The sequence below is a fragment of the Oncorhynchus tshawytscha genome, linkage group LG09 (genome assembly GCF_018296145.1).
Source record: "Oncorhynchus tshawytscha isolate Ot180627B linkage group LG09, Otsh_v2.0, whole genome shotgun sequence".
Lineage (NCBI taxonomy): Eukaryota > Metazoa > Chordata > Actinopteri > Salmoniformes > Salmonidae > Oncorhynchus > Oncorhynchus tshawytscha.
The window spans coordinates 51,734,504-51,749,653 of NC_056437.1; the positions used below are offsets into that span (position 1 = coordinate 51,734,504).

The 15,150-nt window shown below is 42.9% G+C and overlaps 1 protein-coding gene across 1 annotated transcript in view; it reads right to left on the reverse strand.

Moving 5' to 3' along the window:
• LOC112258103 (PDZ and LIM domain protein 4-like) overlaps window positions 1-15,150 on the reverse strand; it is a 61,515-nt gene that overhangs the window by 12,916 nt on the left and 33,449 nt on the right. The window contains exon 3 of the mRNA XM_024432222.2: window positions 9,429-9,516. Coding sequence (XP_024287990.1) covers window positions 9,429-9,516 — 88 coding nt within the window. The remainder of the gene's footprint in view (window positions 1-9,428; window positions 9,517-15,150) is intronic.

Sequence of the window (15,150 nt, forward strand, 5' to 3'; positions counted from 1 at the left end):
AAGTCCTTACTTCCAGCGTGTGAGTGTGACTCCAATCGTTGGCCAGTACATACTGTAACTGTATGTTTTGTATCCCCCAAGACTACATACACTCCCGACACAGCTCTGAGAGGCTACACCAAATGCTAACACGCAGCCGGCCGGTGTGTAGCAAGGAACAGCAAGCGACCTGTCGTCACGGGGAAAGGTCCGATGGATACCTTCATTTGTGAAAAATGTATTGATCTTGATGCAGCTAAAGAAATAATTATTACTCTTCATGAAGAAAAAATAAACATTTGACCAAGCACCTGGAAGGTAATAAGGATTCCATGAGAATATCGGCATCTTTTCCGCTACTGCATTCCTCCATTAGCTTGAACCAGAAAATGGTTGCTCATTGTTCGACTCCAGGTGAGCGTAAATTGATGCGTGTTGGAACCAGAACGAAGAAGAAGAATCATTCTTGGCGCGCCTGCCTTCTTCCCCGTGTCCGGACTTAAGACTTTCAAATCGCTTTGAGCACCTGTACCAGCTGTCTTCTGCCAGGGACTTGGGTGTTCACTCCATGGCTGTGGATATCCTTTCAGCTACCTCTCCCTATCCTAGTCAATCAATTGCCTGGGCACAGCCTGGACCACCGTGGCCCCCCTCCGCTGGGCCGTGCTCTCTGGTTCAGAGCTCTGTCCCTTTGGCTGTTGTGGCCTGCACGCAGCCGGCATCTCAGCAGCCTTCTTCTCAGGTGAGTTCTGTGGCTCTGGCCTCGTAATCAGCTTCGAGACACGGGAGAGGCCAGATCATTCTGGCTATTGTGATAGGGAGTTCGATAGTGAGGCATATACCTGTACCTTTGTGTTTTCCTGGGACAAAAGTTAATGATATCAACAGGTTGCTTCCTGAGGCTATGCGTCAGTCACTGGGGGCTGATGCTGTCATGGTTCATGTGGGGTCGAATTACATTATGAGGAGCAGCTCATAATCATATGCCTATGAACCAGAGTTATATTGTTAGCATGGAGGTGGTGTGCCATAGCAGGAAGTCCACTGTGTGCAGCTCCCCCTGCACTAACATAAATAGCCTGTGCATGTCTACCTCTGCTAAGCCTCTCAGTAAAGCAAGAAAAGTGATTAAGAAACCCAGAAAAGTATTACAAATTGCCCATGTTAACATATGTAGCTTAAGAAACAAGTTCATGAAATCAATCATTTGCTAGTAACAGATGACATTCATATTCTGACAATATCTGAAACTCACTTAGATAACACCTTTGATGATACAGTGGTAGCAATACATGGTTATGAGATCTACAGAAAATACAGAAATGCCAGTGGTGGAGGTGTGGCTGTTTATATTCAGAACCACATTCCTGTAAAGATTAGAGAGGATCTAATGTTAAATACCGTTGAAGGAAAATGGCTACAGGTTCACCTGCCTCACCTAAAGCCCATTCTGGTGGGATGCTGCTATAGACCCCCAAGTGCTGACACTCAGTATCTGGATAACATGTGTGAAAGGCTTGTATGTGATATCAATAGAGAGGTATATTTTCTGGGTGATTTAAATATTGACTAGCTTTTATCAGGCTGCCCACTCAAGAGAAAGCTTCAAACTTTAACTAGTGCCTGTAACCTGTTTCAGGTTTTCAATCAACCTACCAGGGTAGTTACAAACAGCACCGCAATGAAATCATCAACATGTATTGATCACATTTACTAATTCTGCAGAAATTTGATTGAAAGCAGTATCCAAATCCATTTTATATATTGATCACAATATAGTATCTTAGGAAAACCAAAGATCCAAAAGTTGGTTATACAAGGTTATACAATAAGTTTTGTAGCAATTCCTATGTTGTTGATGTAAATACATTTTTTTTTACCTTTATTTAACTAGACAAGTCAGTTAAGAACAATCTCTTATTTACAATTGTACGTTTCCTCTGACACATTGGTGCGGCTGGCTTTCGGGTTAAGCAAGCATTGTTTCAAGAAGCAGTGCAGCTTGGTATGGTTGTGTTTTGGAGGACGCACGGCTCTCGACCTTAGCCTTTCCCGAGTCCGTACGGGAATTTCAGCGATGGGACAAGACTAACTACCAACTGGGGAGAAAAAGGGTTATAAAGTACAAAATAATAACATATATTTTTTTAATACACCTCATGGAACAGCGGGGACTGTGAAGCAAGACAAAACATAGGCACAGACACACGCATACACATGGATTTTGTGTTGTGGATATGTGGTAGTAGAGTAGGGGCCTGAGGGCACACACTTAACATGTTGTGAAATCTGTTGTGAATTTATGGTAATGTTTTAAAAAATTTACAACTGCCTTAATTTTGCTGGACTCCATGAAGAGTAGCTGCTGACGTCCCCAAATGGGCACCTTCCTACATTTGTGCGCAGGGCAGGTAGGCTACTTCTATGTGTGCTCAGGCGAGCGCTCCCTCAATATTATCAGGACAGAGAAACCAGAGACATGCTCATTGCTCACATGGAGCACTCCAAACAAAAGACAATGAAAAAATTGACAAAACTCGTAAATTACGTTTATGAAATAAACCAAAACGTGTTTCTCACAAGTGTAGCAGGTTGTGAACTCCGCAAACAACGTTTCCATTCCAAGAATGAGAACGGTAATTGACTGTAGCCTAATTAACAGAATTGTAAACCACCAAATGAAGGGATTAAGTACACTTCATAGGCCTACTAAACACTCAAAGGGCAAACAATTCACACAACAAAACAATGAAGGGGCACGAATTGGTGGGAGACGACTGAGCGCATTCTTGAGAGCTGAGTGCATGAAATCTGGAGAGCTGCGGCATATCTTCGCCAAAATTATACTCAAGACACATTATCTTAGATGCTTTTCACTGACAGTCGCAAATAATCAGCTAGGACTATTGCCATGCTGGCTCCATGGGCCTATGCGTTTGTGGAACTATCCACAGCTATTTGTTTTAAAGAAGCTAATGATTCTCTGTGGCTATGTCATGTTGTCTGGCCAAGTATTTTTGATGATTTTAATTAAACAGGAGTAATTATATCATTTTTGTCAAAATATGAATTCACTGTAGGGTAAGCCATGATCTGAACAGTGCTGGGTGCACATATCAACGTTCCTTTCCAATTCGCAAGTGGCTGCCCTGAAACCAGAGATCTATATATAATGACGAGTTTCTCATGTCTCTGCCCTAACAATGGGAGTCGTTGTCCCAAAGGCGGGAAGGCAGGCGGGCAAGCTTAGGTCTGCATGTAAAGCCCATAGAAATGCATTGGGCTCATTCTGGATAGATTTGGGTGAGAGCGAACCCTCCCGCTTCCTCTCTGCTGAAATGATCTCACTGAAGAAAGCATCCAAGCGAGCAAAACATCGCCCCTCTGTTTTACTACTGTACATGTAGCCCATGTATCTGATGCTGTCTGGCTAAAGAGTACGACATGCCATACTATTTTTGTCCAAACATCATCACATACATGGTCTACACATTCTGAGATGGAGGGGCGCTGTTCAATTTGCTCAGATGCTTGATGTGTCATTCTGTCCATATTTCTGATCCATATTTCAAAATTTTATTTGGAAGGATGGGCCCCCTAAGGTTTCCCCATAAAGCCAGCCCTGCTTGGCACGCATTTGTTGCGTGTTTCTGTCTCAGTTGAGCGCTGAGACTACTTTAGATGGCACACTTTTCCATAATGTGCACTGTAGGCCTTGTGTCTGCAGCAAATAGATACAGTATTTGCTTTCAGTGAATGGCAGATTTACAAGGCAGTACATCTGGTGAATAGCTTTTAAAAGTGCCAGTTTGGTAACATTCAGGACCTGTAAGTGCTTTCAAGTTGCTCTTAGGTATGTATGGAGGCTACCATTATTTTCATTAAATAAATCACAGTAAGCAGACTGTCCCATTAAACTGATTTATCGTACCTATGCCGGTCTGAAGTGGTGTTTTTAAAACAGCACACATAAAATATATTTAATGGAAACTGTAGCGACTGGTGACACTCCTTCCACAAAGAGTTCCTTCCACATAGAGTGTGTGCTTTGTTAAATCATATCTAATTACCAGATAAATCACTTAGTAACCTTATCTTGTTTTTCAAACTAACGCAATCAAACCTAACGTTGCTATATTATGACCAGTCACTCGTTGAGTCTCTCACATAGAGTTCCAAAACGGGAATGACTGCTGAAGAAAAAAAAAACATTTTTGTCAGAAGGTAATCTATGAAATACTCTCACATTCTTTGAGTCTTGACTACGACTAAAAAAAAAATAAAGACTTGGAGAAAGCAGTATTTATGAGAAGCAGTTCTGTCTGCTCGTAAATTTAGACCGTCATTAGATTTCACTGACCTGTTTTACAATGGTGGCCAAGCATGGCCCTTGGTTCTGGGTGACTGGATGCTGAGCCTGTGTGCCTAGCCAGGGGGGAGGAGCTGTGTTGGAGTTATGCCTTTAGACTGGGGCCCGTTTAGACAGAACCACAGGACTCCTGGGGAAATCAGCCTGACTTAAAGCTACTCGTAATAATAAGCGCTGAGAAAGGAGGGGGAGGGGGAAGGAGATTTACTGCTGCTACCTCAGTCGACAGACTGCAGAATTTGGTCAGGGAGAGGTAGAGGAGAGCAGGAGGAGGAAAAGCAGGAGGAGGGGGAGAGGTGGAGGAGAGCAGGAGCAGGAGGAGGAAAAGCAGGAGGAGGAGGAGGAGGAGGAAGAGGAGCCTAATTGAAACCATATGCTTGCTTCTGACTGGGCCCTAAAGCTCCCCTCTCTCTCTCTCTCTCTCCGATTCAACTCCCCCTCCCCCCTCACAGTAATCCCCAGACCTGGGCAATTAAACTTTTCACATGGCGCTCTGCACCGCTAACCAAACAAACCAGCTCGTTATTGTCCCTGTTCCTATCCCAGAGTGCAGGGCTAAGAGAAGCCCGGGGACGGTGGGTACAGGGCTGGCTGGAAGCAAGCAGACAGACAAGGGGCTGCTCTCCATGGCCCCATCCGCTCCACAGCATGCTGACAGAGGGAGAGAGAGACCTCTCTGGGCCAACCCAAATATAGATGGACATTTCTGGGGATTACCGTCTGATTAGTACTACTTCACCCAGGACTGAAAACAAACAACAAAATAAGTTGGGTCACACGCTTATGATCCGAAGTCCTGGATGAATGTGGTGCAGTGAATGTGAACTCTCAATGGCACTGTGTTGATTGGATATATATTTTTTTACAGAAAACAATGTTTTAATTGAACCGCTAAACATATTTGACAGAGGGTAGAGTAAGACCTCTATGGAACGGAGCATACAATCACTATAGAAAAAGAACCTATAAGCACGTCACAATTAGACTCTATTGTCAGGGTTCTGTAATGTTATTTATGAGGCAGACGATCTTAATCTGACAGGTATACTGGAAAAAACAGCGGACTTGTTCCATTCATAAAACAGATTCTGTATCAAAACGGATTCTATGAAGTGAAACTAATTCCAAGAAAAAAAGAGAAAAAATGACAGTCTTAAGTCATGTGTGGACCCTCGCTGTCAGCTCTCATAAATTCCAGGAAGGATAATCCTCTCCCTCTTGCCAGCTTGGCAGTGCGGCTTGAGAATGGAACCTTACTGACGTGAGTTCCAGCGTTTCCGCATTCTAAAGCGCCATACTTTCCAAGGCCCCTGCTAAAGACACAATGGTGATTTTATTTAGCCTGAGGAAATATGCAGAATAGCATACAGTGGCTAGCTGTAGCCACCTGTAGAACTACTTCAACATACTATAGACCACAGGCCTATTTTCCCTTATTTATTCTTATTATAATTTCAAAATTAGTCATTATCCTCTCTGGTAATCTTACAATATTCTTGTCTGTTGATGAGTAAGATAAGTTCATGGAAACAATCAATATCTTCCTCCTGTTTTTCACCTCTTTCCAGTACGAGGACGCCACAAATAGCTTTAGTTTCAGAACTGTTCAGGTTTAGATCCAAAAATGTATCATTCAACTGTATGAGAATCTCCCATGTTCCCATTGTTCAAGGCAACATCTCACCATTTCCTTGTGTCACTTCCTGCTAGCTAGAACTACCATATGCTGGTAGGGAGTTCACATGTGGTGTCTAATGTGTCTGGAGCACCATCAGCATTGTTAGATGCCGGTAATCTCTTTCAAGGTAAATTACAGTATTACAAGCCTGGAGGAGGAAACAACCAGGGTCATTTATTTCAAAATCGAATCAAAATCAAATCAATGTTTATTGGTTGGGTACACAGTTTAGCAAATGTTATAGCAGGTGCAGTGAAATGCTTATGTTACTAGCTCCTAAATGCGGTAAAATGTGAAACAAGTACACAAATAATCCAAATAAATAAATAGTGTCGTAACGAACCCAATTAAAACCCCAAATAGCACTGTAACAGTAATCCACATGTAATCTATGTATATACACCAGATTAATTTACAGAAGAAATTGATATGAAATGATATGTACAGAAGTAGATATATTAGAGCCATTTAGAGAATACAGTATATAAACACAGAGTGTGAAACGGGAATTGTCCAGTGGTTTAATGTCTCTACAATACGGGACAGCAGCGTTGACTGTGTGTGACTGTGCGAGTGATGTGTGTGTGAGTGTATGTGCATGTGTTTGTGAGTATGAGGTCTGTGTGTGCTAGTTTGTGTGTGTGTGTGTTTTGTGTGAATGAGTGTGCATCAACAAGTGATGGCTGTTCAACAGTTTGATGGCCTGGAGATAGAAGCTGTTTCTTAGTCTCTCTGTCTTAGCTCTGATGCACCTGTATTGTCTCCGTCTGCCAGACGGTAGCTAAGTGAACAGTTCGTGGCTGAGGTCCTTAATGATCTTCTTGCCCTTCCTTTGACACGAGTGCTGGAGGGCAGGCAGCGGGCCCCCGGAGCTGCGTTGGCCGCACCATTCTCTGGATAGCCATGCAGTTGAGGTTGGTGCAGTTGCCGTACCAGGTGGTGATGCAGCCCAACAGTATGCTCTCAATTGTGCATCTGTAGAAATTTGCGAGGCTCTTTAGGGGCAATGCCGAATTTCTTCCGCCGCCTGAGGTTGTATAGGCGCTGTTGTGCCTTCGTCACCACGGTCTTGGTGTGGTGAGACCATTTCAGGTCCTCATTTAGCCTAACTCAAGGGACCGACCAACCAACTGTTTCCCTTTCATGTTAACACGCCTCCACCAAAAGCAAATTAAGCAAATGCAGCTAATGAAACTTACTCACTCTGCCGTTTCTAGCTCTCAACTTTAAGTCTATTAAAAAGTAGGCAGTCTTTCAGTAGAGAGCAGAGAGTGGATACAAGGTTTCCAAACCTCCCTCTGCAACTTATCCAGGAGGTAGAGCAGCAGTCTCCGATTATACGCACACAGGAGGCACTGCTAGCATGCCTGTCTCCGTTTATGTACAGAGTTTGAGTTGATAGTTCCCCCTTCGCTCAGACTTCAGCTTGTGTCGAGACGGTGAAATACAACGTTCCCAATCCCCAGGACCCCTCTCAGGGAATCTGCCTGTCTCACTGGATTGCCCGAAGGCTGTAATGGGTTGGTCTTTCACCTCCTTTATCACTAGGAAGATGTATATGTTATGACTACCACGCTTACAAGAGCAGTATATCAACCATGTAACTCAAGAACATTAGGAATATTTAGGATAAGGATCAGTGGCTTTGACTTAATAGATGTCACGCGTGTTAAAGCAATAAAATGTCTATGCTGCTTTCTGAAGACAAAAAGAAAGACGATGTAAACTTAGGCGCAGCTACATGGAAAAAAAAACATTCACCATATTCACCTCAGGGATAAGAGTTAACTTGTTCTGTATTGAACCTTCCACCATTCGTATAGCTCTTTCATTCAACATGTCCACCAGCCTGCCTACTGAGGCGGAACTCAATACATCTGTCTGCTGTGTATCGCGTCAACATTGAAACGATGAAGTGATGGAATAATTCCAGGCCTCTGTGTGACCCAGTCAGCCCAGTTTACAGGGATCGCTACACTGAAGAGACTGGGACATGGGAAAGCGCCCCAACATGACAACCAATGGCAACAATAAGAGATGAATGGTCACTTCTCAGAAGTCCCAGCCACAATACACTCCTTGTCTGCTTGTTTTGGTTACACTTTGCTTCACCCTCTGTTCAGTATCGGAAAACGCTGCAAAGTTCACCGGGCACGCCTCGGCTTCTGGATAATTTATTTTGGGAACCATCGAGGCAGCAGTATATCAGAAGATAATCTACATTGAACAAAAATATAAACACAACATGTAAAGTGTTGGTCACATGTTTTATGAGCTGAAATATAAGTTCCAGAAATGTTGCATGCGCAAAAAAACAAGTTTCATGCAAAAATGTGTTTACATACCTGTTAATGAGCATTTGTCCTTTCCCAAGATAATCCATCCACCTTAGAGGTGTGGCATATCAAGAAGCTGATTAAACAGCATCATTACACAGGTGCACCTTGTGCTAGGAAAAAGAAAAGGCCACTCTAAAATGTGCAGTTTTGTCACACAACACGCTGCCATAGATGTCTTAAGTTTTGATGGAGCGTGCAATTGGCATGCTGACTGCAGGAATGTCCACCAGAGCTGTTGTCTGAGATCTGCCACCCAGACAGATGATACAACTATGGGTTCGCACAACCAAAGAATTTCTGCACAAACTGTCAGAAACCGTCTCAGGGAAGCTCATCTGCGTGCTCATTGGGGTCTTGACCTGACTGCAGTACGGTGTTGTAAACAACTAAACAGGCGTTCTGTGGGCATGCGGTTTGCTGATGTCAACGTTGTGAACAGAGTACCCCATGGTGGCGGTGGGGTTATGGTATGGACAGGCATAAACTACAGACAACGAACACAATTGCATTTTATCTATCACAATTTGAATGCAAAGATACTGTGATGAGATCCTGAGGCCCATTGTCGTGCCATTCATCCGTGCCATACCCTAATGTTTTAACCCCATGTTGCCAGGATCTGTACATAATTCCATACTCACCAGACATGTCACCCATTGAGCATGTTTGGGATGCTCTGGATTGACGTGTATGACAGCGTGTTTCAGTTTCCGTCAATATCCAGCAACTTTGCATAGCCATTGAAGAGGAGTGGGACAACATTCCACAATCAACAGCCTGATCAACTCTATGCGAAGGAGATGTGTCGCGCTACAGGAGGCAAATAGTGGTAACACCAGATACTGACTTGTGATCCATCCACCTACCTTTTTTAAGGTATCTATGACCAACAGATCAATATCTGTATTCCCAGTCATGTGAAATCCATAGATTATGGTCTAATGAATTCCCTATGTGAACTGTACTCAGTAAAATCTTTGAAATTGTTACATTTATATTTTGGTTCAGTGTATATAATCGTATCTATGGCTCTTAATTGCATGTAAACAAGTGCAGCTCATACCTGTGGTGACTCAGACTCCAATGTGGCCATGTATGGACTTGTCTTGCCATCTTCAATAACATTTGGAGACCAGACTTTGTCTCCTGACCTGAAAGACAATACCCAGGAAAGAGAGGCTAGGGTTAGATAAACAAGGAATCTGTATCTATAAAATACTAAGGGGCTTTTAAAGCCGTCATATCTGCTCCTATCAACTTGTGTTCACAGGTTATTTGCTCACAGCAGTCACTAAGAAGATGCTATTAAATTCTGTTATTACTGGATAGGATTATGCTAGAGTGGAATGAAAATGGACTAAACTCATGACACAGACACCATAATACAGTTAAGTAAGCGAAAAAAGATGATGACTTGAACTTTCGTATTAAATATCACTAACCACTGCTAAATATTACCGGGATATGATCCGGGGATGAAATATTTGACTGTGCTCCAAAATAAGCTTCACTTCTTCATTTTACACAGTATCAAGGGTCAGGTTTCTTCTCAGCATGTGTTTTTGTTTAGCAGGCGTAACACTGGCAGCTGAGTGTGACCACATTCCAATACACTTTAGTGATAAAGTCATCTCTACTGCACATCAACAGGAAAACTATGGCATGAACTCACGACCCTTGGCAAAAATTTCTCATGATTCCTTTTTTATTCACTTCAGTACCACTCAATATAACAGTCTGTGATTACATACTTTAGGACTGAACAAAGCCTAGACAGTCTAAAATATTATCTGTGCACACCAATCTTTGCCTTGCAAGATATCCTGTGGCGTACTGCATTAGCATCGAATGGCCCCCGCGATATGCATCTTTTCAGGGAAGATAGGAACCAATATACACAGGCAGTTAGGAAAGCAAAGGCTACCCTTTTCAAACGGAAATGTGCATCCTGTAGCACTAACTCCAAAAAGTTCTGGGACACTGTAAAGTCCGTGGAGAATAAGAACACCTCTAGGCTAGGAAACACTGTCACCACCGATAAATCTGCGATAATTGAGAATTTCGATAATAATTTTTCTACGGCTGGCCATGCTTTCCACCTGGCTACCCCTACCCTGGTCAACCGCCCCTGCACCCCTCACTGCAACTTGCCCAAGCCTCCCCATTGCTCCTTCACCCAAATCCAGATAGCGGATGTTCTGATAGTGCTGAAAAATACGGACCCCTACAAATCAGCCAGGCCACAATCTGGACCCTCTCTTTCTAAAATGAACTGCAGAAATTGTTGCAACCCCTATTACTAGCATGCTCAACCTCTCTTTCGTATCGTCTGAGATCCCCAAAGATTGGAAAGCTGCCGCGGTCATCCCTCTCTTCAAAGGGGGAGACACTAGACCCAAACTGCTACAGACCTATATCTATCCTACCCTGCCATTCTAAGGTCTTCGAATGCCAAGTTAACAAACAGATCACCGACCATTTCGAATCCCACCGTACCTTCTCTGCTATTCAATCTGGCTTCCGAGCTGGTCATGGGTGCACCTCAGCCACGCTCAAGGTCCTAAACGATATGATAACCGCCATCAATAAGAGACAATACTGTGCAGCTGTATACATCGACCTGGCCAAGGCTTTCGACTCTGTCAATCATCACATTCTTATTGGCAGACTCAAAAGCCTTGGTTCCTCAAATGACTGCCTCGCCTGGTTCACCAACTACTTCTCTGAGTTCTCTGTGTCAAATCAGAGGGCCAGTTGTCCAGACGTCTGGCAGTCTATGGGGGTGCCACAGGGTTCAATCCTCGGGCCGACTCTTTTCTCTGTATACATCAATGATGTCGCTCTCTGATCCACCTCTACGCAGACGACACCATTCTGTATACTTCTGGCCCTTCTTTGGACAATGTTAAACTAACCTCCAGACAAGCTTCAATGCCATACAACTCTCCTTCCATGGCCTCCAACTGCTCTTAAATGCAAGCAAAACTAAATGCATGCTCCTCAACCGATCGCTACCCACACCTACCCACCCGTCCAGCATCACTCCTCTGGACGATTCTGACTTAGAATATGTCGACAACTACAAGTATCTAGGTGTCTGGTTAGACTGTAAACTCTCCTTCCAGACTCACATTAACTTCTTGATGCACCCATCCCATTAGCGGGATCATTTTCGTCAACATCTGCTGAATAGCAAAGCGCCAAATTCAAATTCAATTACTAAAAATATTACATTTTCATGAAATCACAAGTGCAATATAGCAAAACACAGCTTAGCTTGTTGTTAATCCACCTGGAGTGTCAGATTTCAAAAAAGCATTTTGGCGAAAGCATACCAAGCGTTTATGTAAGGACATCTCTCTCAGTAGACAAAACATTACAAACAGCTAGCAGCCAAGTAGATTGGTCACGAAAGTCAGAAAAGTAAATCAAATTAATTGCTTCCCTTTGATGATCTTCAGATGTTTGCACTCACGAGACTCCCAGTTACACAATAAATGTTCCTTTTGTTCCATAAAGATTATTTTTATAGCCAAAATACCTCCATTTGGTTGGCGTGTTATGTTCAGAAGTCCACAGGTTCGAGCGGTCACGACCGGGCAGACGAAATTCCAAATAGTATCCGTAAAGGTCGTAGAAACATGTCAAAGTTTTTTATAATCAATCCTCAAGTTGTTTTTACAATATATAAATCGACAATATTTCAACCGGGACTGTAGCTTCTTCAATAGGTGAGAGAGAATTTCTGCTCCAAGCTGTTGCGCATGCAAAATGCTGCTGGCACCCAGCCATACAATGAAGCGATGTGATCTCTCATTTTTCAAAATAAAGCCTGAAACTATGTCTAAAGACTGTTCACACCATGGGGAAGCAATAGGAAAAGGAATATGGTTGATATCCCTTTAAATACCAGCAACAGTGTGTGAAAACCTTGTGAAGACTTACAGAAAACATTTGACCTCAGTCATTGCCAACAAAGGGTATTTAACAAAGTATTGAGATAAACTTTTGTTATTGACCAAATACTTATTATCCACCATAATTTGCAAATAAATTCATTAAAAATCCTACAATGTGATTTTCTGTATTTTTTTTCTCATTTTGTCTGACATAGTTGAAGTGTACCTATGATGAAAATTACAGGCCTCTCATCTTTTTAAGTGGGAGAACTTGCACAATTGGTGGCTGACTAAATACTTTTTTGCCCCACTGTATCTCCCTCACTAGCTTTAAGCACCAGCTGTCAGAGCAGCTCATAGCCAATCTGTAAATAGTCCATCCAACTACCTCATCACCATATTATTTATTTAGCTCCTTTACACCCCAGTACAGCTACTTGCACATCTATCACCCCAGTGTTTAATTTGCCATTCTGTAATAATTTCGCCACTATGGCCTATTTATTGCCTCACCCCCTTCATCCTTCCTCATTTCACACACTGTATAAAGACTTTCTCTATTGTATTATTGACTATGTTTATTTATTCCATATGTAACTCTGTGTTGTTGTTTGTGTCACACTGCTTTGCTTTATCTTGGCCAGGCCGCAGTTGTAAATGAGAACTTGTTCTCAACTAGCCGGTTAAATAAAGGTGAAATTTAAAAAAAAAAAAAAAAATTCATAGACAGTGATGGCTGTATGCCGGTCTTTCGTCAAGCATGAAACTTGCGAGAGCTTGGGACTATAAGGTTCCATCTTGAGATAATTGTCTTTAAAGTTCCAAAACCCTCATTGGTTTGAATGGTGTCAGCTATTTTATTTATCTTGCATTCTTTAACATAAATTGGGGGATTTATAGTACTACTGTCACGAGTCCGACCGAGGGTGTTTCCTTTTCCCGGGCGGGTGGCGCTCAGCGGGCGTCGTCACCGGCCTATTAGCTGCCACTGATTGTTTTTCCTCCCCCCTCCTTGTATGTTTAGTGGTAGCACCTGTGTAGGGTTAATTAGTTTGTCTTTATTAGACAGCCGGCCCGCCTGGTTGTTGTGCGGGATTATTTCTATGTAACCTTCGGCTCTGTTGTGTTTGGAACGTTACTTTTGTGAGCACCCTGTGGTGTGTTAAGCGCTATTAAAAGACGCACAGCATTGAAATTCTGTTTCCTGCATTTGACTCCACACCCACGACACCCGGAGCATTACAACTACAGTGCCTTCAAAAAGTATTCATACCCCCCTTATTCCAAATGTTGTGTTACAGCCTGATTTCAAAAGTGATTAAATATATGTTTCACATCCATCTACACACAATACCCCATAATGACAAAGTTAAAATATATTTGAAATTTTTGCTAATTTATTGAAAATGAAGAATCTCATTTACATAATTATTCACACCCGAGTCATCTTTGGCAGTGATTACAGCAGTGAGTCTTTCTGGTTAAGTTTCAGAGAGTTCCACACCAGGATTGTACAATATTTGCAATATTTATAAAATATTCAAGCTTTGTCAAGTTAGTTGATTATTGCTAGACAGCCATTCAAGTCTTGCCATAGATTCAGCTGATTTAAGTCAAAACTGTAAATAGGTCACTTAGGAACATTTAATGTCATCTTGGTAACCAACGCCAGTGTATATTTGGCCTTGTGTTTTAGGTTATTGTCCTGCTGAAAAGTGAATTCATCTCCCAGTGTCTGCTGGAAAGCAGACAACCAGGTTTTCCTCTATGATTTTGCCTGTGCTTAGCTCTATTACATTTATCCTAAAAATCTCCATAGTCCTTGCTGATGACAAGCATACCCATGACATGAAAATGTGAAGAGTGGTACTCCGTGATGTGCTGGCCCCAAATATAACGCTTTGTATTTAGGACAGTGAATTTGCTACATTTTTTGTAGTTTTACCTCAGTGCATCGGAGGAACCAGACACATTTTTGAAAAACGGTCTACTATGACAAGGATAGTGCTGTTACCAGAGGATTCAGGAAGGTCTGTGATAAAGTCAACAGCTATGTGGGACCAGGGTCTGTGAGGGATTGGCAAAGGTTGAAGCTTACCGGAAGGGAGATGACAAGGGATTTGGTTTGGGAGCAGACTGGACAGGAGTACGTAATCCCTTTCTTCAAAATGCCAGTGAGGACCACCAGAAGTTACTAGCTAGAAGTTCGGTGGTTCGTGTAATGCCTGGAAGTCCTGACCCCAAGGACGTGTGCCACCATTGCATCAGTTGGGGCTCTAACAGCTGCTGGTACGTAGCTCTTCCTAGCTGGTGTCTCAGGAGAAGCCAGGTCTGAGGTTAGGGCTTCTTGTATGGCAGAGTGAATCTCCCACTGTCCCGGTCCCATAATGCAAGAGGAAGGAAGAATGGATGTAGGGTCTGAGTTACTGGTCGGAATGTCAAACTGGCGGGAGAGCGCATCAGCTTTTACGTTTCTCTTTCCAGGGATGTAAGTAACATGAAAATGGAAGCGTGTGAAGAGCCCAGCGAGTTTGTCTGGAGTTTAAACTCTTGGCCCCTCTGATATATTCTAGAGTACAACCTGTTAGGATGAGGAAGGGATGTTGTGTGCCCTCCAGTGATGCCACTCCATGAGGAACAGCTTGATGGTGAGGAGTTTTGTTCCCCACATCGTAATTCCTCTCAGCGGAGGATAACTTCCTGGAGAAGAAGGCACAGGGATGTGATTTGAGGTGTTCCCACCCGCTGAGAGATTATGGCTCCTACTCCAGAGGCATCCACCTTCAGTGTGAAAGGAAGGGTTGGACCAGGTTGGCGAAGGACAAGAGCTGAGGTGAAGAGGTGTTAAGTTGTTGAAAGCAGTCAGGGTGGTATCAGTCCATTGAA